Raw genomic sequence first — 27,387 nt, 5'->3', positions numbered from 1 at the left:
TGGGATGTTCTTTGGAGGCTCAGTGTGGACTTTATTGGCCAAATGACCTGTTTTCACACTGTAGGGATGCTATTCTATAAAGAACTCCCGTCTTATGATAAAGTATAAAGGTGTATGCATTGAATTACAGAGCACAGAATGGAATCATTTAGCTCATCATATTGGTGCTGGCTCTTTGAAAGAGCTAGTCAATCATTGAATTAAAAGAAACAGTGAGTTCGTATGGTGCAGAAGAGGCCATTTGACGCATCATGTGGTCCTTGATCTCTGAAAGAGAACAACAGTCATAGATACACTGAAGTGTTACAATACCGAAGTAGGCTATCCAGCCCATCATGCCTGCACCAGTTGTATTACCAAGTACTAATCAATTCTAACTCCCCCATAGCCTTGCTTTTTCTCCTCCTCCACCAAGGGAAATGGCGCTGTGATGGTAATGCCACAGGTTTAGTAATCCAAAGGCCCAATGCTGAGGTGATACGACTTCAAATCCCCCTGTGCAAACTGGTGGTTGTTAAATCCACTTAATAAAATCTGGTTTGCAGGCTAGTCTTGGTAAAAGTGACCATGAAGCTACTATTGATTGTTGTGAAGACCCATCTGGTTCACTAATGCCCCTTTGGGAAGGAAATCTGCCATCCTTGCCTAGCCTGGACTACAGTGACGTCAGGCCCAATACAATGTTTCTGACTCTTAACTGCCCTTGAAACCAGTTCTAGCAAGCCATCAGTTCAAGGGTAGTCAAGAATGGGAAACGAATGCTGTGGTCTTGCAAGTGATGCCCAAGTCCAGTGAAAATATAGAAGTCAATTTTTGTTTGCAAGTTGGTATTGAATCTTTGATGAGTTTGCTGATGTGGGGCAAAGTGGGGATGTTCTGACTGGCCTTGGTATTTCCAGCCTTGCCTTACACTGGCACTTTTGCCTTTGAGTCAGAAGACTTTGGTTTTGGGCACATTTCCAGAGAGGCAGGAATTTCATTGCAGTAATGATCAACTGCCGCATTGTCAGGGGTGCTCCTTTAAACAAGATATTATTGTAAGCCTCATCTTCCATGTTCTGGTGTTTGAAGTGAGTATTAACGATCTAACATCAGAGGAGGAAAGGCCGTCTTTCACATGAGGAATTGCACAATGTCATTAGAGGACATCAAGGATCAATTTGGTGCTTTGAAAGCTGAGATTTTCTGCTAATGTGTTAACCAACTTTGATCCCTTATTTAGCACCACTTAAAACAACTAACCTGGCCTGTTCATAATTATGTTTTTGTCTATACTGTGATTAAATTTACACTTATCATTGCCTAGGCACTTCAGAGCCTCACTCCAAAATCCACTGGTAGTGAAATGTTTTGAGATGTTCCTTAGAATAAAAGGCAAGCTATTGATGCTAGTTTTTCATTCCCTTCTTTAAAGAATTCATCAAAGAGATTTTTAAGCAATTCCTAGATGGGCACATGGATGATAGTAAAATGTAGGGTATGTGTGTAAAATGTAGGTAGATTTATCTTAGTAGGATAATAGGTCAGTGCAACATCATGGGCTGAAGGGCCTGTACTGTGCCGTACTGTTCTATGTTCTACTTGTGGTCAGGCCAGAGTAAAAATCAAATAAAGTCATTCATTGCAGAAGAAAGCCTCCTCTTTTTCCAAAGCCCATCAAGTTTTCTCCCTTTTCAGAATGTGCCCGATTTCTTTTCCAAAAGGTACGCTTGAACCTGCTTTCCCCCACCCTTTCGGGAAACGCATTCCACATCACACTAACCCATTGCTTCAAAGAAAAGTTGTCCCTGTGTTTCCTCTGGCTCTTTTGACAATTACGTTAGACAGGGTTCTCAGTCTTGATCGTGATCTGATGACTCCTGATGGAAAGTATGCATGTCTGTCGGTTGAAGACATGATTGGGCTTGCCTGTGATATGGTTCCTATCAGCCACGCTTCAGCCAACAAGAGCAACCATTTGGATGCGGGACAGAAATTGGTGTCAACACCCAGCCAACTGTGCCGTGGGATGTGTCTCAGAATTGGAGAGATGGGAGAAAGACTCAACATAAGCTGACTCAAAGCAGTGTGACATCTGCTAAGCATTTACTTGAGGCTTCCTCACCAGTTCTGCAAAGTCAACCATCAATACACTCAATGGAGAGCAGCATGGTCCCTCAACTACATGGACAGTTCTCAAAATTCAACTTTTAAATTTAATGTTGATCTTGCTCTTTGTGCACCTTCTCTGCAGCCGTGATATTGTATTCCTTGCTCTGTTCGATCACCCTTATGCATTTTGTACGCTATGATCTGCCTCTGCTGCATGCAAAACAAAATGTTTATCTGAGTGCATGCGACGATAATTAATCAAGTTAAATCAAATCAGTGTTAAAGCCCAGAGCAGAGTAATTATCATGATGGCATGTAAACCATAAGCTGAAAGGGAGAGGAAGCACCATTGTAACTATCATTGTCATAACACAGAACATGTATGAATACAACGCCTTTCATGCCATGGGACATCTCAAGATGTTTCACCACCAACCAGATTTGGTGTGAGGTCATTGTGATATACAGGTGTCAACAACAGTCAATTTAGGCACAGTGTAGACTGAAAACTATTGATGAAAAAGAGGCCAGACACTTTGTTTTAAGTGGTACCTGCTGTACGAAGGATGTTTTGAAACTGGAAAGGGTGCAGAAGAGATTTACAAGGCTGCTACCGTGATTCAGTGAGTTGTAAGGGCGTGGAATGCCCTGCCTGCAACAGTAGTAGACTCGACAACTTTAAGGGCATTTAAATGGTCGTTGGATAAACATATGGATGACAACAGAACAGTATAGGTTAGATGGGCTTCAGATCGGTTTCGCAGGTTGGCGTGACATCGAGTTCCGAAGGGCCTGTACTGCGCTGTAATGGTCTATGTTCTATGAAGGGTTTGATTCATATGGAAAGGCTGGATAGGCTGGGATTTCTTTCTCCAGAGCATCGGAGGCAGAGGGGTGAACATATAGAGGTTTATAAGATCATGAGGGGCATAGATAAGGTAAATAGCCAAGGTCTTTTCCCTGGGGTGGGGTAGTCCAAAACTAGAGGGGCATAGGTTTAAGGTGAAAGGGGAAAGGAATAATAAGGACCTAAGGGTCAACGTTTTTACACAGAGGGTGGGGCATGTATGGAATGAGCTGCCAAAGTAAGTGGTGGAGGCTGGTACAATTATATGTAAAAGACATTTGGATAGGTACATGGATAGGAAATGTTTAGAGCGATATGGGTCAAATGAGGGCAAATGGGACATGGTCAGTTTGGGAAACTTCATTGACATGAGTTAGACCGAAGTGCCTGTCACTCTATGACTCTGTGACTCTATGGTGCTAACTGAGGGATAAATATTGGTCAGCACAGAGGAATTTTGCACAATTCTGTGGTGTCCATGCGGTGGAGAAGGCGTGGACAACTGGAGAAGATGCAAAAATGATTTATTACAATGATTTCAGAAATGAGAGGTTGAACCTAAGAATTAAACAGCCTGGAACCCATGACATTTCTCAAGAAGGAGGTTTTTAAGGTTTTGAAATCTTGTAGTTTGATAGGGTAGAAGTAGGTAAGATGTTTCCATTTGATAGAACTAGGGACCATCAAGATAAATGCTCACTAATATGTCTCATACAGAATTTGGGAGAAATTTCTTTACCCAGTGAGTGGTGTGAGCTTCCATATTATGATGACCAGTTGAGGTAAACAGCATGGATGCAGTGCATGGAAACGCATGAGGAAACAAGAAATGGTAGGATATGCTGGTGGGATTAGATGAAGGATCTTTTTGGCTGAATGGCCTATTTCTGTGCTGTAAAGGATTGATGGAGAGATGGTAACAGTAATAACATCACTGGATCAGTAACTCAGAGGAGGAAGAACTTAGATCCATTGAATAAACCCAGAATTGAAAGGTAGCTGGAGCAACCATGAAAACATCATTGATAGTCATAACTAACCCATCTGGTTCACTCAAGTCCTGTGAGGAAGGAAATCTGCTGTCCTTTCCTGGCCTGACCCAAATGTGTCCCACAGCACTGTGATCGGTTATGAAGTGCCCTAGCATGCCAACAATTCAGGAGTAAACAAAAAAAATGTTTTAAAAAGCTCAGTAGGTCTTGCAGCAGCTGGAGACAGAATGCAGTTAACGTTTCAAGTGCAGTGACCCATTTGTGTTTGCTTCAGATCCTCATCATCTTAGTCTTTCAGTTCAGGAGCAATGGGGGATGGGCAACAAATCCTGGCCTTGTCAATAATGGCCATGATAAAGGCCATGATGGACAATATAGCAAAGCCTTTAGCCACCATAAATGATAAACTCTTTGCCCGAGTAGAGCTATCTTTGTTCCCAGGTAAAGTGCTCGTCAAATGATAAAGAAGCATTATAGCTCCTGCTTTTTGTGATTGCATGGTCTTTTACAGTGCTTTTCGGTAAAGTCTAAAATTTGCTTGTGACTTGTTGAATGAACTCTCAGGGGAGGCGATGATCTAGTGGTATTATCGCTGGACTGTTAACCGAGAGATCCAGATAATGTTCTGGGGACCTCAGTTTGAATTCATAGCCAATTGTCAGGAAAAACCCGTCTGGTTCACGAATGTCCTTTAGGGAAGGAAGCTGCCATCCTTACCTGGCCTGGCCTGCATGTGACTCCAGACCCACAGCAATGTGGCTGATTCTTAACTGCCCTCTGGGCAATTAGGGATGGGCAATAAGCCTCATCCCGTGAGTGAATAAGGGAAAAAAAAACAGACCTTTTCTCACCACGTGCTACAAATTTGAAAGCTAAAAAAAGAAATTGCATTGTTATAGCACCTTTCACACACTCATGACGCTCTATGCTACAGCCATTGAAGTACTATTGAAGCATAATTATATGAGAACAGACCATATGAACTAGGAGCAATTCAGCCCCTGGAGCCTGCTCTGCCATTTGATTTGCTAATGGCTCATCTCAGCTCGACCTCAATTCCAATTTGCTGCCCACTCTCTGTAACCCTTTGACCTGTTACTAATTAAAAATCTGTCCATCTCCTCCTTAAATTTATTCAGTGTCCTGGCATCCACCACAGAATTCCTCAGACTCACAGCTCTTCAAGAGAAATAGTTGCTCCTCGTCTCTGCTACCCATTATCCTAAAACTATGGCCTCTCATTCCAGATTTGCTCACATGAGGAAACATCTATTCAATTCCCTTTAGCATCTTCTTATGCTCAATTAGATCTCCTCTTGTTTTTCTAAATTTCGGGGAGTATAGGCCTGGACTGCTCAATCTCTCTTCATAAGACAAAGTGCTCATCTCTGGAATCGGCCTAGTGAACCTCCTCTGAACTTCCTCCAATACAACATTAAGCAAGGGGACAGAAAATGTATGCAATGCTCCAGGTGCGCCCTCTCTAATGCCTTGTTTGCTACAACACTTGCCTACTTTTATATTCTATTCCCTTAGCAATAAAAGCCAAAATTCTATCTGCCTTCATTATTAGCTCCAGGAGCTGCCAACCAGCTTTCTGTGCTTCATGCACAATGATACCCAGATCCCTCTGCACTGAAGTACTCTGAAATTTTTAACTGCCATTAGGAGAAAACTGGCAGCCAACAAGGAGAAACTGTTTTCAGTATCCACAGCATACTGATTTACAATGACAAGAGGAAACATTTCTGCACAGTGAGTTGTTGTCCTCCAAAATGCACTGCCTGATAGGTTGACGGAAAAAAGATTAAATTGGAACTTTCAAAGGATAGTTGGGTTATTATTCAAGAGAAAGAAAATTAATCTGCCAAGACAAAGGAACAGAGGAATGGGACTACAGAGATAACAAAGTGTGGAGCTGGATGAACACAGCAGGCCATGCAGCATCTTAGGAGCACAAAAGCTGATGTTTTGGGCCTAGACCCTTCATCAGAAAAGAATGGGACTAATTGGGCAGCTTAACCAAAGAGACAGAATAGGTATGATGGACTGAATGGTTTCTTTCTGTGTTGTATCCTTCCATTATCTGCTACAATATTCTTTGGCAACCTCCAATCTGACTTTTTGGCAGATTCAGAGATATTTTCTGTGGTAGATGGGTTAAATTATTTGTAGGCCAGTTGTCTTCTTTTTAATCAGTGCCTAATCAGTGTCTTCTGCCTATTTAGTTCATGCCTCAACTTGTAGCGTCACTTATGGGGAATCCTATTCCTGCAATGTGTGGGCTCTTTGTTATTATAATTACGACAAATTAGTCTACATATACTGTCTTGTCATCTCTTGCTTCTCCAAGATCTGATTTCACAACTTTTCAAAATTTGGCTGCCTCTGTTTTCTGTAATTTTGAGTCTTGCTAAAACAAAATGACATGTTGTTGAAGCTTTCTGTCTTCCACCAATCAGGACAGATGCAAGAATGCCAAATTTCAAAACAGGACGACAATTTTTACAGCATGAATAAAGGTTGCTGATTGGTTGGTAAGCCAACCTTGATCGGCCGTAGAGAAGTAATAGGTATTTAATTGACTTTGACCGTTTTGCTTCATTCAAAAACTATGGCTTTATTCTTTGTTTCTATGTTTCTAAAGTTAACAAGGCCCGGGCATAATTCTTTGTCACCGACTGTTTGAATATGTGCAGCTTCTGATGGGTATATGGAAGTCACATTGCATGCCTGACCAATACCTTAACTTGGTTTTTAATTTAATTCCTAGCACGCTTGTGGTTGCTCAGCAAGTGTTGTCCAGTGACTGAATCACATCTAACATTAGCAATTATGTTCGGAGTTTTGCAAAACAAGGATAGATTGGCCTAAGTCAGTACTCATACTCTGTTATGAGCAGCTCAAGGGGCATGCTGTTTGATACAGTCCACCAGTAAAAAGGTCACCATTACTGAGACTGGCTTTCAATTCGCTGGTATTCCTGGAGGAATATTTCTGACATCATTATATGACATCTTGACCTGCAGTCCTCCCATAATAACTGCCCATCAAACTCAAATGTCTGTTTGTTTCCTTGCTGTACAGAACCAAACTGTATTTCTATGTATATGCGAAGTTTTTTTTGTGAATAAAGTACACTTTTGAAATAAAAACGCTGCCCTCTGGGAATGGGCAACAAATGTTGGCCTAGGCAGTGATGTTCATATTGCATGAAAGAATAAACCAAAGTTCTAGAATTATTGAGTTAAATTTTGCCAGCTACCATGGCAGATTTGAACCGTTACCCTTAAAGCATTAGTCTGGCCTTGTGGTTACTAGACCAATGGAATTAAAACTAATCCACCATTTCCGCCATTTCATGGCCCGATGACCAGGCACAGATACATGGCTAGACTCGCACTGACATCACTGTACTTGCTGTTTCATTTTCCTGGGTCTGTGTTTGTCAGGAAATGAGAAGTATTGCCCACAGCTGCTAGAGCTTAACCCAGCCATCTCCAATCGGAGGGTGTTTAATAGCTCTATCCAAAGCCACAATGTCCACCAGCTCGCAGGACAAGGTGTGTAGGGAGACGATTAGCCTCAACTTCCCTTCTAAGACAGATGTCATTCTAACTTAGACATGTGGCTATAGGGGACAGATCGGGGTGGCGAGGAGTAGATCTGATCAGATAACTCCTTCAAAAAAGCAAAGGCATGTTGGGTCAAACGGCTTCCTTCTGATTCTTCCGCGTTTCTAATCTGGAGCTTTTTACCCGACAATACTGTGTTAGCGTACTTCACCATCTGGACTGCAGCAACTCAAAAACAGAGCATTCCAACACCACCTTCTCGAGGAGAATTGTGGAGGGTGGTGGGAAAGTTCAATCATCCCACAAAATGAATAAAAGGACCAGGAAGGAAATTCCTGGAAGCATTATGAAGTTCAGTCAATATTTCTGCAGTAAGCCTAGCGTCACAGCTGTTTATGGGCACGAATATACTTCACACACCGATGGCATTGTCAGTGCTGCAGCTCCTTTCCAAAGGTCTTGCTTCACTGAGATAGCTCAAAGTCCAGCACAAAAAAACAACTGATCTAAGTCCTGCATTTCAGATGTATCCTCTTCCCCCACCATATTGTGTTCCTGTGATGGGCTGAGATGGTGGATTGGTTTAGCTGATGATCAAACATTGAATTATTTGCAAGGCTTGGGAAGGTAAAGTAATGAGTTGAACCTAATGATTTGTCAGTCAAATAACCTCAACATAACTTCGAACAGCAGAGAGTGTGAGTTGAGCGAACAACTGGGACTCAAAAGGGGTCAGAAGTGTTTTGCAAATATGGGAACAATTATCATTTGTAACGGCAGCCTCTAGCTGGATACATTTTATCTCATTCTCAGGCCAAAGACATTCTCATAAATGATTTATTTTCATAGTTCAGCCAAGTGTTCTTTTTAAAATTAACCTATCCACTCACATAGTTTGTTTCTTGAGAATGACACGCTAAGTTACAAAGGAGGCCAACTCTGTTGAGTTATATTTATGTGCCAACCTATCCGCCTCTGTTTCTCTCAATCTTTCTGTCCTGCGGGAGACCTGTGCCTCCAAACTGGCTTGCCCATATCAGAGTTTATCCTGTTCCAATGACCCTGCTCAGACCTGTTGAGAATCAATAGGAGTATAGCAAGAGTGACCTTGCTGTCAGGCAGACATTCCTATCTTGGGCAAAAACTCGTGAGATTGCAGACTTGCCCCCTGGACAAAGGTGTGGCTGAAATTGTTTGAGGTTTAAGGCAGAGCTTCCCAACTGTTTTTCCCAATGTGATCCCATTTCAATGTCCCAGACCTTGAGTGGGATGACCCCAGAATGAGAGATAATGGGAACTGCAGATGCTGGAGAATCCAAGATAATAAAATGTGAGGCTGGATGAACACAGCAGGCCCAGCAGCATCTCAGGAGCACAAAAGCTGACGTTTCGGGCCTAGACCCTTCATCAGAGAGGGAGATGGGGAGATGGTTCTGGAATAAATAGGGAGAGAGGGGGAGGCGGACCGAAGATGGAGAGAAAAGATAGGTGGAGAGAGTATAGGTGGGGAGGTAGGGAGGGGATAGGTCAGTCCAGGGAAGACGGACAGGTCAAGGAGGTGGGATGAGGTTAGTAGGTAGATGGGGGTGCGGCTTGGGGTGGGAGGAAGGGATAGGTGAGAGGAAGAACCGGATAGGGAGGCAGAGACAGGTTGGACTGGTTTTGGGATGCAGTGGGTGGGGGGGAAGAGCTGGGCTGGTTGTGTGGTGCAGTGGGGGGAGGGGACGAACTGGGCTGGTTTAGGGATGCAGTAGGGGAAGGGGAGATTTTGAAACTGGTGAAGTCCACATTGATACCATTAGGCTGCAGGGTTTCCAGGCGGAATATGAGTTGCTGTTCCTGCAACCTTCGGGTGGCATCATTGTGGCACTGCAGGAGGCCCATGACGGACATGTCATCTAGAGAATGGGAGGGGGAGTGGAAATGGTTTGCGACTGGGAGGTGCAGTTGTTTGTTGCGAACTGAGCGGAGGTGTTCTGCAAAGCGGTCTCCAAGCCTCCGCATGGTTTCCCCAATGTAGAGGAAGCCACACCGGGTACAGTGGATGCAGTATACCACATTGGCAGATGTGCAGGTGAACCTCTGCTTAATGTGGAATGTCATCTTGGGGCCTGGGATAGGGGTGAGGGAGGAGGTGTGGGGGCAAGTGTAGCATTTCCTGCGGTTGCAGGGGAAGGTGCCGGGTGTGGTGGGGTTGGAGGGCAGTGTGGAGCGAACAAGGGAGTCACGGAGAGAGTGGTCTCCCCGGAAAGCAGACAGGGGTGGGGATGGAAAAATGTCTTGGGTGGTGGGGTCGGATTGTAAATGGCGGAAGTGTCGGAGGATGATGCATTGTATCCAGAGGTTGGTAGGGTGGTGTGTGAGAACGAGGGGGATCCTCTTTGAGCGGTTGTGGGGGGGGGGCGGGGTGTGAGGGATGTGTTGCGGGAAATACGGGAGACGTGGTCAAGGGCGTTCTCGATCACTGTGGGGGGAAAGTTGTGGTCCTTGAAGAACTTGGACATCTGGGATGTGCGGGAGTGGAATGTCTTATTGTGGGAGCAGATGCGACGGAAGCGGAGGAATTAGGAATAGGGGATGGAATTTTTGCAGGATGTTGGGTGGGAGGAGGTGTATTCTAGGTAGCTGTGAGAGTCGGTGGGCTTGAAATGGACATCAGTGACCCCAGAGTGAGATTTGTGGGAGGGTTAGTTGTTGAGAGGAGGTGGGGTATTGGTTGGGTATCGCAGATATGGGTGGGGGTTGCAACATTCAGAGAAGATTCACGGATTAATTCCAGAGATGAAGGGTTTGTCATTATGAAGAGTGATTGAGCAGTTGAGGCCTATACTCACAAGAGTTTAGCAGGATGACAGGAGATCTAATTGAGGTATTTAAGATGCCCAGGAGGATGTACATTGTAGATGTAGAGAGGATATTTCCTCATATCGAATCTAGAAAGACGTACCTGCATGCCAACCTTCGGTGATGTTCCACCATGACACCCAGGTCTCATTGCACCTCACCTTTTCCTAAACTGCCACAAATCAGATAATAATCTGCCTTCCTGTTTTTGCAACCGAAGTGGATAACCTCACATTTATCTGGATGTAGTACAGTACAGCAAAGGAACAGGCCCTTCGGTCCACCATGTCTGTACCAAACATGAGACCTACCTATTCAAATGTCAGTCTAAATGCTAATTGAATTTGGCTATCGCGTCTGCTTCTACTGCCTCCCCTGGAAGAGTGTTTCAGGCACCCACCACCCATTGTGTAAAAAACCTACCCTTGCACATCTCCTGAAACTTTCCCCTCACCTTAAACCTACGGCCCCTAGTATTTGACATTTCTGCCCTGGGAAAAAGTCTTCAACTATCCACCTTAATCATATTTCTCATAATTTTATGTACTGTTATCAGGTCACTCCTCAACCTCCAATGCTCGAGTGAAATCAGATCAAGTTTGTCCAGTCTCCCTTTGAGCTAAGTACGCTTTAATCCAGGTAATACGCTGGTAAAGCCTCGTTTGCACTTTCTCCAAAACCTCGACATAGTTTCTAAAGTACGGGAACCAGAAATGCATACAATACTCCACATGTGGCCTAAATAAAACAGCAAGGAAAAAAGACTTGCATTTGTATAGCACCTGCCATAGCCTCGAGATGTCCACAATTGTTTTACAAAAAAGGAATTATAATTACAAAAGAAAAGTTGTATTTTTATAAGTTTCATGACCCTGGCCATCCCAATGGGGTAGAAACTGTTCTAACCCAGCAGCTCCAATTTGTACACAGCACGATTCCATAAACAGTATTGTGGCAAATGACCCAGATACTGTACTCAGTTTCTGTGATGTTTAGAACCGGCCTTCATTTCCTCTTCAGTATGGTGCCATGGGATTTTCCACATTTACCCTGAGAGATGAGGACTGTGGTTTAATGCCTGATCCGATGACAGCATCTCTGATGGCACCACAGTTCCCCAATGCTGCTGAGGGAGTTTCAGTCTTAGATAACAAGCTGTACAGCTGGATGAACACAGCAGGCCAAGCAGCAGAGGAGCAGGAAAGCTGATGTTTCAGGTCTAGGTCCTTTTTCAGAAAGCGTTTTAGTGTTGGTGGTTTTGCCTGAGTCCTGAAGTGTGACTGAGTCACATCTGACAATATAGGAAATGAACATAATAACAGCGTGCACCGCAAGAACACATTGCACAACAAAAGCAACTTGTACTTGTGTAGCATTTTGGCCAAAGAAAATGGCCCCAGCATTTACGGCAGGGTTACCAAATACAAGGATACATTAGGACAGGTGACCAAGCACTTGCCCAAAGGGATCATTATAAGAGATGGTCATGGAAATAATGAGAATAGGAGTAGACCATTCGACCCTTTGACCATGCACTGCCATTCAGTATGATCATGGCTGATTATCCAACTCAGTCCCCGTTCTCCTCCATACCCTCTGATCCTTAGGAATTGTATCTAACTCCTTCTTGAAAGCACTTACTGTTTTGGCCTCAACTGGTTTCCATGGCAGAGAATTCCATGGGTTCACAACTCTCTGGGTGTAAACAATTCTCTTCATCTCAGCCCTAAAAAGGGAGAGACTGAGAGGAAGGTGAAGGGTTTTGTTTTAAACTCACTCATGGGAGGCAAATTTGAAGAACAACATCTTATCTTCTGCCTGAGCACCCTACAGCCTGGGGTACTCAGCACTGAGTCCCAAATGTCAATTTCAAATAACCTTCCCACCCATCCCCTGGCTCCCTTTCCAGCCCCTTCCGTTGCTCCCTTCCGTTCCACCTACTGACCCTCCCCAACAGCCATCAACTGGATTCATCCCTCCCATCGACCAACCCCAGGTCATACCCACTACCAACATTCTGCCTCCACCCCACCCCCCCTCTTTATCTGCAGCTCCCCCTATCCCCACATCCAGCCCTGAAGAAGGGTAATACCCGAAACATTGACTGCTCCTTTCCTCCAGATGCTGCCTGGCCTTCTGTGTTCTTCCAGCCTCCAGTTTGTCTACCTTGGATTCCAGCACCTGCCGTTTCTTTGTCTCTTGCAGAGGTGGTATCTGCTGTCCTTGTCCTTCTGGGTGGAAGTGGTCATGGGTTTGGAAGATGCTGTCAAAAGGATTTTTGGTGAAATTTTGCAGTGCAACTTGTAGGTATTACATACTGCTGCTGCTGAGTGGTGGTGGTGGATGGGAGCGAATATTTGTGGATATTGTGCCAATCAAGTGTGCTGCTTTTCCCTGGGTGGTTTCAAGTTTCCTGGGTGTTGTTGGAACTGCATCCATCCAGGCAAGTGGAGAGTATTCCATCACACTACTGACTTGTGTCTTGTAGATAGTGGACAAGCTTTGGGGAGCCAGGAGGTGAGTTACTTGCTGCAGTATCCCTAGCCTTAATCCTGCGTTTATAGCCAAAGTAGATATATGGCTAGTCTAGTTCAGTTTCCAGTCAATTGTAACTCATAATACTGATAGTGTAGGGCTGAGTGGAGGTAATGCCTTTGAAAGTCAAGGTGCGATGGATAGATATTATCTTGTTATAAACGGCTACAGTGATGTATCGGGGATAATAGGAACTACAGATGCTGGAGAATCCGAGATAACAAGGTGTAGAGTTGGATGAACACAGCCAGCCTAGCAGCATCTTAGCAGCAGGAAAGCTGACGTTTCATGCCTAGACCCTTCATCAGAAAAGGGCCCGGGCCCGAAACGTCAGCTTTCCTGCTCCTGAGATGCTCCTTGGCCTGCGGTGTTCATCCAGCTCTACACCTTGTTATCTTTGGTGATATGGTGTGAATGCTCCTTCTGGTTAGGGGAAAAAGAATTCAGAGCGTAGGGCCTTGGCAACAGAAACACTGCTGCCAAAGATGGAGAAGTTAACATTGAGTACATGCAAATGGCTAGTCCCAGAGAGTTTGTAAATCCTGCCATGGCTTAACTGAGAACCCATGTAGATTTGTGAGTGTATAGTAGTGCTGATCTGTAAGGAAAGGTTTGAAATAGGTAGGATTGTAGTTTGAAAGATTGGATGGGGTCAAGGGTCTAATGGTAGTAATTGTGAAGTTTACAGAGAGGCATTAGGAGGTCAGGTCTGGTGTGGAATGGTGTGTGGTAGGCCTGATGCTGAGGGAGGGGCAGTCAGGGAGGAATGATGGTGAGGGCAGGTGTTCTGGAAAGAGACAGGGTGGAGGTGCCTGGGGAGGGAATGAGTTATTCCGGAGATGGCAACTGGATGTGTGTGGGGAGGAGGGTTCTGGTGAGGGCTAGGGGTTTTAGGAATGATAATGGCGGGGATTCAGGGAATAGAATGGAGATCTGGGTGTGTGTGAGAGTGGGGAACAAGGTTGGGTGGGGGGGAAGGGATCTGTGGAGGCTCGGGATGAGGCGTAGCTGAGCTTCCAGGAAAAGGTGTTACCTAGGGCGGGGAGAAGAGGCTTGCGGTGGCAGGAGGGTGTGTGGGGTGAGAGCTGGGGAGGGGGGAAGGGGGCAAGTTTCAGTTTCGGGGGTAGAACTGGCAGGGGAGGGGTATTTGGAAAAGACCATAAGCAGGAATGATCCAGATGGGTGATAGAATGGGGTTAACACTAGAGATAGACTATCACTGCGATGAAGGGGGTGAGGGGGGCGCAGCGAAGGCAGGTCGTTCTGTGGGCTGGGGGTTCTGAAGCATGGGGGAAGGTGTCTGCAGCACTGTAGTATGTTATATTCTTAACAGACCATGTCCTAGTGAACTCTCCCATCCCGAACATTCCCCCTTGCCCCCACCACATCCATGGAAACAAGCCAATCACACTATGTGTGATAACAAGGTGTAGAGCTGGATGAACACAGCAGGCCAAGCAGCATCTTAGGATCAGGAAAGCTGACGTTTCGGGCCTAGACCCTTCCAATCACTGTGTGTGTGTGGGTGTGCTTAATCTGAGCGAGGACCAGGGGACTTTGCAGAGAGAACATCAGGAGATTTATAAAGCCCCCGCCACTAACACTACACTACTCCAGATCTGGAAGGTGACACGAAGTCTGAGCTCCAACAGAACTGTAGCGGGATAATAAAATGTGAGGCTGGATAACTGTAGCGGGCTTGTTTGCTTGTCTGTAGCACCAGTCTAGACTGATTTGCAAACTTTGCAGCCGGTTAGCTGGGAAAACAAAGCCAGGGGAGATAACGACCCTGACATGATCCCAAAACAAAATTAAAATACACCTAGTGGAGAGATTGAAACATTGTGACTAGTTGTTTCTCTCTCTGCCGAGATTAAATATCATTTGTGCCACTGTGATTCAGTCAGTGGAACAAAATCCCCACCCCTTTCTCTTTTTGCCTTACAAAGGACACAAACATTACAGGTCCTTTTCACACCTTATTGTCAACTGATTTATTCCGGGTTTTGGGCGACTTTTAGCCGGTGCTAGATCTACAGGAAATCGAACTGCAGTCTAATCGCTGAAACTTGACGGAGGGGTTGGTCAGTAATGACTTCATCCCTTACAGTTGTGGGTGTGAGCTGTCGATTTGCAACATCTGATTTGCCAACAAATTATTTATTGTATACCAGCAATCAGCCCCAGCGTACAAGAGAATAGTTAAGTCGCTGCTACTCGGGCAGTTTCTCTCTCCCTTTCTCACAGTGGGACTTTTTTTTTCCGCTTGGAGAATCCAGAGCCGAAAAGTCTGGGGAGAAATAAAGAAGTGAGAGAGGAGGGACTTCATGTACAATGTCAATCGGCCAGGAGCCAATTCCGCTCGAATTGAGGAGAGCTGACAGCAAGGCACGGCTCTGAGTCCCAGCTATTTCTTAGTGCAGAGAGGGGAAACTGCATGAGGGACTGTGTCAGTTAGCCTTGGGTTTAGCGCTGAACATTGTACACTTCTGTTCCGGCTTTGTATCTGTGTGTGTGAGAGAGAGAGACACAGGGAGAGCTGGTGGAAGGAGCCTGTTGCAGATGACGTGGACTAGCACTATGAGCAGCGGTTACAGCAGTTTGGAAGAGGACTCTGAAGAGTATTTCTTCACTGCAAGAACTTCCTTCTTCAAGAAGCCTCAAGTTAAACCCAAACCTGATGAGGTAAGTGCAGTGTTTCTTCGGTAACTATATGCTGGAAGGCAATGTTGGCAGAAAGAGTGGAGGTTTGGAGTTGAGGTGTACCAGTTGGTAAAAGCGGGGGTGGTGAGCTACCCATTTGCCTTAAAACCATTGCAAAAGCTAAGGCACAGTGACAGTGCACAATGACTGTGTTAGGTGTGTATAACTTTTGAAGTGTTCTCCTCCCAGGTGACTGGACTTTGTGCATTGCCCGGCATCTGGTCATGCGCTGGTGTACACTTAAAAAGATTTTATTATCTGATGTAATTGCTGATTGTGTTTGCGGCATTCTGCCCTACGAAGTGCAGTAAAAGTGTTATACTGATGGGGTTGTCCAATACAGATCTGCTGCTGCAATGAATGTGACACAGCTCGCATAAAACCACAGAATCGTGGATGTCAGGATATGGAGGTGTGCTGTGAGAGGTGACTATTTGATTCACTAGTTTGAGGTTACACGCAGCATGCTGTGTACTCATATCCAGCTGTAGAGTGGTAGGTTAGCTCTGGTTTAATTCGTGTGCAAGACTAACGTCAGATGTGACCGTCAAGACTTAAGACTCAAATAAAGTCGAAAAGCCGAAAGAGCTGGAGCAGATGCTGGAAATCCGAAACAGAAGTTGCTGGAAAACCTCAGCAGATCTGGCAGCATTTGTGGAGAGACAGAAGAGTTAATGTTTCGGGCTGGGAGAGAGGCCTCTGTTCTCTTGCAATGGCACGGTCTGAACGGTCACTTTCTGTGACGTTAAAACTCTTTTGCTGTTCCCTTGCAGAGAAATCATAGAACCGTACGGTGTGGACGTAGGCCATTTGGCCCCTCAAGTCCACACCAACCCTGCGAAGTGCATCCCTCAAAGACCCGCCCCACTACCCCAGATTTCCCATGGCTAATCCACCCAGCCTGCACATCCCTGGACGGTACGGGCAGTTTAGCACAGCCAATCCACCTAACCTGCGCATCTTTGGACTGTGGCAGGAAACCCGGGCAGAATGTGCAAACTCCACACAGTCACCCAAAGCCAGAATCAAACCTGGGCCCCATGGAACTGTGAGTCAACAGTGCTAGCTACAGTGCCACTCCAGGAGTTTGGCTCATGCTAGATTGTCGTTCTGTACGCATCCCTAGTCCAGCCAACGCATTGCTGAGCCTCCCACATGCGATCGCAGGCTTTCAGTCCTCCAAACCTACTCTGCCATTCATTTAGATAACAGTCTCAAAGTCTCATTTTGAAACGAACAAGGCACTTCCACATAATAAAAACTGAAAGAACTGCGGATACTGCAAATCAGGAACAAAAACAGCAGTTGCTGGAAAGGCCGAGGAGGTCTGGCAGCATCTGTGAAGAGAATAATCAAAGATAATGTTTCTGGTCTGATGATCCGTCCTCAGAACGCGAAATCAAAGCACCATCTTTACCTCCATTTTCAGCTGGACGCCGCTAACCCTGGGGTGGAAGCAAGACTGAGCCAGATCTCTGAAGAAGGGCCCTGACCCAAAACATCAACTTTCCTGCTCCTCTGATGTTGCCTGGCCTGCTGTGTTCCTCCAGCTCCACGCTGTGTTATCTCTGACTCTAGCATTGTCAGTTCTTACTATCTCTGAAAAACGTGGCCTGGTCCTTTTGAGAATTTGGTTGCCCAGAGGCTTCCATTGTCTGTTGAATGCACACCTTCAGCAAAATTAGGAGCTAAGTGAAAGAGGGTCCTCATCTTGTATCATCTCCCAAAATGAAATGAAAATGAAATTGCTAATAAACTGAATTCTACTTCAGTTTACCAGCATCCACAATATTTCCCTTTGTAATAAAACAATTCTCATTGGCCTCAATTTAAGAGGCTAGATGTCACACTTCTGCATGAGTGTTGACCAAGTATTTTGCCATGTAGTGTGTGTCGCACATTTTAATGAACTTTATCATACACATTAGAAGCAAATATATATTGATTCATTCATTGAATCACTGCTTTGGTCAAGGCTGATGGTAAAGAGCATTAAGGATATTGCACTTTCAGATTAGTGATGTGACATGATTCCAGCTAAACTGCAGGTTACATTGTCCCTCATGTGACTTGAGACTTTGCTGCTTGTCTAGAGTTTGCAATCCTTTGGGGAAAGTATTATTCAGGTATTCTTGCAGCAAACTGTATACAGGTTAAAGAGTGCTGCTCCTTCAGTGACGCAAGACAAAGGACATCCTGCATCAGAAAACAAAGGCAGAATGGATATTGCACCATGTGTTATCTCAGAGAGGTCCAGTAATGACCTTCACATTGGGCCAAGTACCAGGGGTGGGACTGGGGTTGGGGGGTGTGTGGTTTGTGCATAGTGCAGAAAGAGAATGATCAATTAGTTTTCATTTGGTTGAGGTAGGAATGTTGCTTAAGGAAATCCGATCTTTTCTAATTATTTTCCTCAGCGATAGTAAGAACTGTCGATGCTGGAGTCAGAGATAAGAGTGTGGAGCTTGAGGAACACAGTGGGCCAGGCAGGATTTCTGAAGAAGGGCCTTGTCCCGAAACATCAAGTTTCCCGCTCCTGTGATGCTGCCTGTCCTGCTGTGTTCCTCCAGCTCCACTCTGTGTTTTCTTTTCCTAAATACTTTATATCCAAGTAATATATCCATAAGAACATGAAGCTGGGCCCTCTTGTTGACAACCCATTGAGGACAATGCCTGAAATCATAGCATAGTTATTGACCTGAATCAAACTGTTGGTAGTGGGATAATCAAATCAGAAGTGGGACTCCAGATTCTTCTTGTCATGATTGCTGATCCAATTTAACTCTCTGTTACATGCCATCTTGATTTTGTACGTCTCGTTCTTAGTTTTTCAAGTCTCTCATTGTCAGTGGAAACTCCTCCAGTTTCCACATCCATTTCAGTTTATCTGCCTAGCTTCAGGCCCTGGTCACTGAGCTGCATGGTTTTCATTAGGTCCACCATCGGTGGCTGTGCCTTCAGCCACAAACACCCCAAAGCTCTGGGATTCCCTTCCGAAATCTCTCCACATTGTACCTCCATTGAGACATTTCTTACCTCTGCCACTGATGTCGCTGTTTCACTTTTTGTTTGATGATGTTGCTTTAAGATATTTTGCTATGTCAAAGGTGCTATACAAATACAATCTGAAGAAGAACAATGTTGGAAATGCTCAGCAGGTTAGGACAGAAGCAGAGTTAATATTTCATAGCCCCTTAATGTGTAGGAGCAGAAGTAGGCCATTCAGCCCATTGCATCTACACCAACAACCCATCATGGCTAATTTGGTAATCCTCAACTCCACTTTCCTGCTTTTTACCTGTAACCCTTGGTTTCCTCACTGATTAACAAACTGTCTATCTCAGCCTTGGATACACTAGACCCAGCCTTGACTGCCCTCTGTGGTATAGAATTCCACAGGCTCACTACCCTCTGGAGGAGAAATGTCCTCACCTCTGTCTTGAGTGAGTGAACCATTAGCCTGAGATTATTCCCTCTGGTCCTAGGCTCTCCCACAAGGGGAACAACCCCTCTACACTTTGTTAACCCCCTCCACGTATGTTTCAATATCATTCTTCTAAACTTCAGTGAGCATAGGCCCAACCTACTAGACTTCTCCTCATAAGAAAATCCCTCCATTCCTGGTGTCAATCTAGTAAACCTTCTCTGGACTGCCTCCAAGGCCAGAATATCTTTCCTTAAATATGGTGATCAGAAGTATTCATTGTTTTCCATGTGTCACCCTGACTACTGCCTTTTTATAAATTCATCTGTGGAATGTGGGCATCCCTGGCTGGGCCAGCATTTATTGCCCTTGTGAAGGTGGGGCTGAGCTGCCTTCCTGAACTGCTGCCGACCACCTGCTGTGTGTTGACCCATATTGCCATTAGGGAGGGAATTCCAGGATTTTGACCCAGTGACAGTGAAGGAACCGTGATGTATTTCTAACTCAGGTGAGCGGCTTGGAAGGGAACTTGAAGATGGTGGTGATAACACAGTGTGGAGCTGGAGGAGCATGGCAGGCCAGGCAGCATCCAAGGAATAAGAGTAGGGGTAGAACATTTCTGAGGAAGGGTCCTGATCTGAAACATCAGCTTTTCTGCTCCTCGTTGCTGCCTGGCCTGCTGTGTTTCTCCAGCTGTACACTGTGTTATCTTAGACTCCAGCATCTGCTGTTCTTACTATCTCTCTTGAAGATGGTGGTGTTCCCATGTATCTGCTACATTACAATCTTATCAAGACCTCCCTGTTTTTATACTCTATTCCTTGTGAAATAAAGGCCAACATTCTATTTGTCTTCCCTATTACCCACTGAACTTGAAACCTAGGTTTTTGTGATTCATGCATGAGGAAACACAAACCCCTTCATTATGCAGTCTATCCCATTCATCAGAAACAAACGTTAGATAGTTATGAAGGTAACAGGTTTACGTGTTGTGCCTGGCTGTGTCACTGATGCAGTAAACCATTGACCCGGGCTACAGGGACCGTTGCAGGGTTTATAGGTGGAGGAGGGGTGAAAGATGCTGGTGGTGTAATGGGTTCAAATTTCAATGCAGCTGATGGAATTTCAATTCAGTTAATGAATCTGGAATTCAGAGCTGAATTTTAACAAAGGTGACCATGAAACTATCATCAAGTACAACACAGTGTGGAGTGGGAGGAAAACAGCAGGCCAGGCAGCATCAGAGGAGCGGGAACGTTGACATTTCAGTTTTCTGAAGAAGGGTCCTCACCTGAAATGTCAACCTTCCTGCCCCTCTAATGCTGCCTGGCCTGCTGTGTTCCTCCAACTCCACACTGTTTTGTCTCGGACTCCAGCATCTGCGGTTCTTGCTATCTCTGAACTATCGTCGATTGTTGTAGTGCTTTAGGGAAGCAAGTCTGCCATTTTATGTGTATTACAAGCAACTCCAGATCCACAGCAATGTCGACTCTTAACTTCCCTCTTGTGGTTTAGCAAACGGCTCCATTGCAGCATTTAGAGATGGGCAACAAATGTTGGTTTTGCCAGTGACACCAATGTTCATAAAGGAGTGAGGAAGACAAAAATGCTGAGGAACCCAGTCTGGCCCACGCATGACTCAAAAACCTACAGTGGCGTGGTTGACTCTTAACTAACCGTTTAACTAGCTTCAGAGATAGTAGGAACTGCAGATGCTGGAGAGACCGAGATAACAAAGCATGGAGCTGGATGAATTCAGCAGGCCAAGCAGAATCTTAGGAGCACCTTCTTCATAAAGGATGGCTTTTTTGCAGGAAGGTCGGTGGGAGGAGATGCATTCTAGGTATCTGTGGGAGTCGGGGGAGGGGTGCTTGAAATGGATATCGGCTTCTAGGCTTTTTTTTTACTTTCCTGCCTTTTTACCGTGTTTTGGTTTATTTTTCTGCTAGTGCTAGAGCGTGGTGACACTATTCAACATTTTTCATGTATTTTGTAACAAAATTCAAGTGACAATAGATCAATCAAATCAAATGAAAGGGCTGAGCCAGCCCTTGTGGTAGTTTCGGCAGTTAGTGCTGGCCTTGCCATAGGGGCCCACACCCCATGAAAGAACAAAAATGCAAGCGCTGCAATAGGGTGGAGACCAGGAAAAATTAACTAACAAAAGATTCCATGATGCAAAAGCCAATGAGAGTGGTAATGGGTACGATAAAGAAACAAAGAGGTCCAAATGAGCTGTCAATGACTTTATACCATCCATCTGAATGCAACATGAAGCATGACAAGACAGAAGCGAATCAACAAAAATGCAGCAACACAAAACACACTGAACAAGGTGGAGCCAGAGGCTAAGATCTAAACATGTTAATTTAATGTTGAGTTGAAAAGGCTGTAGGGTGCTGGTGATACAATGTGACTTGCATTGAGCTCCATTGGAATAATGTATCAAACCAAGGTTTAAAAGGGAGCAGTGATAATGGGAACTGCAGATGCTGGAGAATCCAAGATAATAAAATGTGAGGCTGGATGAACACAGCAGGCCCAGCAGCATCTCAGGAGCACAAAAGCTGACGTTTTGGTCCTAGACCCTTCATCAGAGAGGGGGATGTGGTGAGGGTTCTGGAATAAATAGGGAGAGAGTGGGAGGCGGACCGACGATAGAGAGAAAAGAAGATAGGTGGAGAGGAGAGTATAGGTGGGGAGGCACCACACAACCAGCACAGCTCTTCCCCTCCACCCACTGCATCCCAAAACCAGTCCAACCTGTCTCTGGCTCCCTGACCTGTTCTTCCTCTCACCCATCCCTTCCTCCCACCCCAAGCTGCACCTCCATTTCCTACCTACTAACCTCATCCCACCTCCTTGACCTGTCCGTCTTCCCTGGACTGACCTATCCCCTCCCTACCTCCCCACCTATACTCTCTTCTCCACCTATCTTCTTTTCTCTCCATCTTCGGTCCGCCTCCCCCTCTCTTTCTATTTATTCCAGAACCCTCTCCCCGATCCCCTCTCTGATGAAGGGTCTAGGCCCGAAACATCAGCTTTTGTGCTCCTGAGATGCTGCTTGGCCTGCTGTGTTCATCCAGCTTCACACTTTATTATCTCTTTAAAAGGGAGCAAGTTGTTCATTAGAGATAGTAAGGACTGCCAATGTTGAAGTCAGAGATAACACAGTGTGGGATAACAAAGTGTGGAGCTGGATGAACACAGTAGGCCAGGCAGCATCAGAGGAGCAGGAAAGCTGACGTTTCGGGTCAGGACCATCCACACAAGTTGTTCCTTAAGTTTGATTTGAAGGGGAGTTCGACTGTTTGGGGGCTTTGTTAACTCTGGAGGCTAGCCACGTTAAAGAATGAAAGCTGGCTGAGTGCTCTTAGCTGCAAAATGAAAACCGAAAGATCTGCGGTTGCAGTAAACCAGGAACAAAAACAGACGTCGCTGGGAATGTTCATCAGGTCTGGCATAAGAGAAATCAGAGTTAACGTTTTGGGTCTGGTTACACTTTCTTCTGTTCTGAGGAAGGGTCATTGGACCCAAAACATTAACTGAGCTCTTCCAGCAATTTCTGTTCTTGTTGCATCTAGCTGCTATGAGGCTCAGCAGCAATTTACTCTTAGAGTCATAGATATACGTACAGCACAGGGGAATGCCCATTGCATCGACTGTTTCCAAGCATGTGCCCCCTAGCCTTCTATGCCTCGGCATCACAAGTGCTCATGACTCTCTGATTAAAAACATACTTGGTTCTCACTTTCCATGAACGCTGCTTGTGTCGGGTGGTTTAACGATGGTCCTCAAGAGGATGATTTCATCTCCTTATTGTTCCTGTGTTATGATGCTGTGGTTGTTTGTTTGATTTTGTTTTCTGTCTGCAGTGTGGAAATTTCCATACATTAAACCCTAACTTGCTCATCTAGAGACGGGTAATGAACACTGCTTTGGACGGCATCCCAAAAACAAACTAACTTTAACAGCATTACATTCCATGGTGATGAGATACGAAGCTGTATTGTTCTTTTTAAGAATGTATTTTGGCGGGTTGGTGGCCCAGTGGTTAGAAGAGCCGACCCCACCACCCAAGACATTTTTCCATCCCCACCCTTGTCTGCCTTCCAGAGAGACCACTCTCCCTGTGACTACCTTGTTCGCTCCACACTCCCCTCCAACCCCACCACACCCGGCACCTTCCCCTGCAACCGCAGGAAGTGCTACACTTGCCGCCACACCCCCCCCTCACCCCCATTCCAGGCCCCAAGATGACCTTCCACATTAAGCAGAGGTTCACCTGCACATCTGCCAATGTGGTATACTGTATCCATTGAACCCGGTGTGGCTCCCTCTACATCGGCAAAACTAAGCGGGGGCTTGGGGACCGCTTTGCAGAACACCTCTGCTCGGTTCGCAATAAACAACTGCACCTCCCAGTTGCGAACCATTTTAACTCCCCCTCCCATTCTTTCGACAACATGTCCATCATGGGCCTCCTGCAGTGCCACAATGATGCCACCCGAAGGTTGCAGGAACAGCAACTCATATTCTGTTTGGGAACCCTGCAGCCCAATGGTATCAATGTGGACTTCACCAGTTTCAAAATCTCCCCTTCCCCCACCGCATCCCAAAACCAGCCCAGCCTGTGTCTGCCTCCCTAACCTGTTCTTCCTTGCACCCATCCCTTCCTCCCACGTCAAGCCGCACCTCCATTTCCTACCTACTAACCTCATCCCACCTCCTTGACCTGTCCGTCTTCCCTGGACTGACCTATCCCCTCCCTACCTCCCCACCTATACTCTTCTCTCCACCTATCTTCTTTTCTCTCCATCTTCAGTCCACCTCCCCCTCTCTCCCTATTTATTTCCAGAACCCTCTCCCCATCCCCCTCTCTGATGAAGGGTCTAGGCCCAAAACGTCAGCTTTTGTGCTCCTGAGATGCTGCTCGGCCTGCTGTGTTCATCCAGCTTCACACTTTATTATCTTGGATTCTCCAGCATCTGCAGTCCCCATAATCTCGGTTAGAAGTGCTTCCTCACTGTGCCAGGGACCTGGTTTGATTCCTGTCTGTGTGGAGTTTGCACATTCTCCCTGTGTCTGGGTGGGCACCCTCTGGTTTCGTCCCAGTCTGAAGATGTGCAGGTTAGGGGAATTAGCCATGGGAAATACAGGGCTACAGGTTGCTCTTCAGACAGTTGGTATGGACTTGATGGGCTGAATGGTCTGCTTCCTCATTGCAGGGTTGCTCTGAGTCTATGAATGACTGGCAGCATTATCTGATGTAGGGAACTTGCTGAGGGAATCTTGGATGGAATTAGTACGGTTGCTCATTGGAATGAGACTTTAGGAGAGGAGGGGGAAATTTATTTAAAAACTGATTTTAGTCCAGGGCCCTGCTAATTCTATGTGTCGTGTTCATCTTACAACAGCAGCACTTACCTGAGTGGGACTCCTGCGATGTCCTTTTTAGAAGCTGTGTCTTGCAACTCGGATGTAAATCACTCAGTTCCGTTGTGGCTTCCTCTTTAATTAGACATTTATTCTGTTTTTTGGTGGAAAGCCTACAGTGTTGTCTGAGCTTTTTGAAGTCACGCATGCATCCAGATGGTGCACAGTGCCTGTAATTACAGGGAAGATGAGGTTCCAGTGGAAATGAGCTAGCGCAAGGCTGAGCAATTAGCTTGACTGGAAGCCCCACTTACCAGCAATGTTCCTCAGACTGGGGTTGTGGTCCCAAGTGGGAGAAAAGGCATTTCCTGTCACGGTAGAGAAATCAGACATTGAGTGATGGGCATTTGTCGCTTGCTCCCTGGTTAAAGCTGTCGGGATGGTTTTCACATTTATTTTCCCCATTTGAAGTTGTTTGTCACTGAGTTTCCTTTTATTATCACTAGACTGAAATGTTACGACTTTCTCTATTCCTTGAAAACGCTTTGCAAACAACTTTTTCACCTGCCCTACTGACTCCTCCTTCCACTCAGTGTCGGTTTATGTCTGTCCAAGTGTGGGTTTGTGTGCACGAGTTTGAGAGTTTGTGTCTGAGTGTACGCTTATGTTTGTGTGTGTTGTGTGTGTGTGTGTGTGTGTGTCTGAGTGTGCCGTTATGTTTGTGTGTGTGTGTGTGTGTGTGGGTGAGTGTGAGTTTGTGTCTGAGTGTACGGTTATGTGTGTGTGTTGTGTGTGTGAGTGTGTGTTGTGTGTGTGTGTTGTGTTGTGTGTGTGTGTTTGTGTGTGTGTGTGTCTGAGTGTGCAGTTATGTTTGTGTGTGTGTGTGTGAGTGTGAGTTTGTGTCTGAGTGTATGATTATGTTTGTGTGTGTGTGTGTCTGTCTGAGTGTACAGATATGTTTGTGTATGTGTGCGTGTCTGTGTGTGTGTGCATGGAGATGTTTAGCTATATGAAAGGCATTCTCAAAAATCCGCATTGGATCACAATGTGAAGTTGTTATGTGGGAAAGTTTGAACTGAACTGCAAGCAGGGCCTTGGTTTCACATCTCATCCAAAAGGGCAACACCATGACTGAGGAAAGGAGTAGAAACTGCTGGAGAAACTCAGCAGGTCAGGCAGCATCAGTGGAGAGGGAAAGAGTTAATGTTTTGAACCTGCTCTGACTATTCTTCAGAATTGACATGCCTTCAAAATATAGGAAAATAAGATGTTGGTGAGTTTAGCAGTCCCATGATGGATGCCATCTGTGGGTGAAGCCTGAGAACCCCCACCCCTCAGCGTGGCGACACTGAGTCCCAGACTGACTTCAAGTGCACTGCACCACGAGCTGTCCCTTGCTTTAAATCAAGCCTCTGCTCTCAACCTCAGTACTCTGGTCTTTGGGTCTTGTTCTGTTTTTTTCATCTTTTGTCACCCTGTTCTCGTGCCCAATGAATCTTGAAGTCCATGTGGGAAAATCCCGCTCTCTGTGTTTGAGTAGGAGGGGGAAGAAACCCCAGTGTTTAAATCTGTTTGCAATTTCAAAATTGTTCATTTAGGCAAATCTTTTTACAACCCACTCAAACTTAACCTCCCATCTGTACTGCATTGAAGCACCAATGAAAGACTGGGTAACGGGCAGGGGAATCCTGGGAATGCAATGGGAAATTCTAGCCCACATGTGAAACCCCCCAACAGTTTCTGTATCAACCACGTACTTTCAAGATGAGACTGGGAGTAGCCCAGGGTAACCTAAAAGTTCAGTTTTGAAAATGACCAATTGAAATGAAGAAGGCACCGAAATATCTCAGAACACCAGTCGCCTGGGTCCCAGAATGTGGAAGGAGTCTGGAGCTCACTGTCTGTAAGGGTGGTTAAGTCAGAAACTCTCATAATATTTAGATGCTCACCTACAACGCCATTGTCTACAGGGCTATGAGCTGGAAAAAGGGATTGGTGTTGTCGGCTCTTTGTCACACGTGATGGGCTGTTTGGCATTGTCCTGTGCTGTAAAAGCCTGAGGGGAGAAAATGTGATTCTGGAATTCCAAATCTCGAATGTACATTCATTCTGTGCAGCTTATTTCAACAAAATCGGAAGCAGAATTGCTCCTGGAATATGTGCCAGCGTTTATTGCCCAGATCCAGGAGTCCTAAAAATGGTTCAAGGTTTCATTTAGGGCTGAGTTTAAGTTTCACCTGCTCCACAGGTGTGGAATTAGAATTAGAAGTAGCTTTATTGCCACAGGTACCCACGTGAGCAAAGTGATAAGTTTACAAGTTGCCACTTATGGCACCATCCTAGGTATCAAGGTACAGATTCTTGAGTACAAATTCCTTTGGAAGAAAAATAAAAAAGTGAAATGTCCAGCAATAAATTATAAAAAAATAGAGATATATGATAACAGCTCTGAACAGGTAGGTCAGAAAATATCTGAATCACAGCAGCATTGTCAGCGAGGGAGTTGCAGAGTTTAGACCCTGCAACATAAAGGAGCAGTGGCACATTTTTGAGATCAGGTTCGCATTGGACTTTATAGTGGGTCTGTGCAATTGATGCTGTTTTCTGTATTGTTGGGATTTGAGCCAGTGATTTGAAATTGGAAACTCTGTTGTTGCCCCTTTTCGAGCGATGTGGGTGTTTTTTTATCCCGGATTTTCCGAACAGGTGAAATTTCCTGTGCTGACTGTTTTGCAAGGTCAAAAATCACACAACACCAGGTTATAGCCCAACAGGTTTATTTCAAAACAGTCACTTTCAGAGTGTTGTTCCTTTGCTACGCCCGTGGAAGGAGCAACTCTCCAAAAGCTTGTGATTTCAAATAGACCTGTTGGATTGTAACCTGGTGTTGTGTGATTTTTAATTGACCTTGTCTGACCCAATCCAACACCAGCACCTCCACATTATAAATGTTTTGCAAGGTCTGGATAATTAGATTAGACTCCCTACAGTGTGGAAACA

General features: G+C 45.4%; 1 protein-coding gene across 2 annotated transcripts in view; it reads left to right on the top strand.

Moving 5' to 3' along the window:
- The first annotated feature begins 14,982 nt into the window (after positions 1-14,982).
- The window catches only part of rassf3 (Ras association domain family member 3), an 81,806-nt gene continuing 69,401 nt past the window's right edge, over positions 14,983-27,387 (top strand). The window contains exon 1 of one of the 2 annotated variants that reach the window (XM_048549188.2): positions 14,983-15,569. In XM_048549188.2, coding sequence (XP_048405145.1) covers positions 15,447-15,569 — 123 coding nt within the window. In that variant the 5' untranslated portion in view covers positions 14,983-15,446. The remainder of the gene's footprint in view (positions 15,570-27,387) is intronic. The other variant, XM_048549189.2, reaches the window with a different exon arrangement.

This window comes from Stegostoma tigrinum, chromosome 18, assembly GCF_030684315.1.
Source record: "Stegostoma tigrinum isolate sSteTig4 chromosome 18, sSteTig4.hap1, whole genome shotgun sequence".
NCBI lineage: Eukaryota > Metazoa > Chordata > Chondrichthyes > Orectolobiformes > Stegostomatidae > Stegostoma > Stegostoma tigrinum.
The sequence above is the reverse complement of the archived record's forward strand: the minus strand, read 5'-3'. Positions and strand labels throughout refer to the sequence as shown.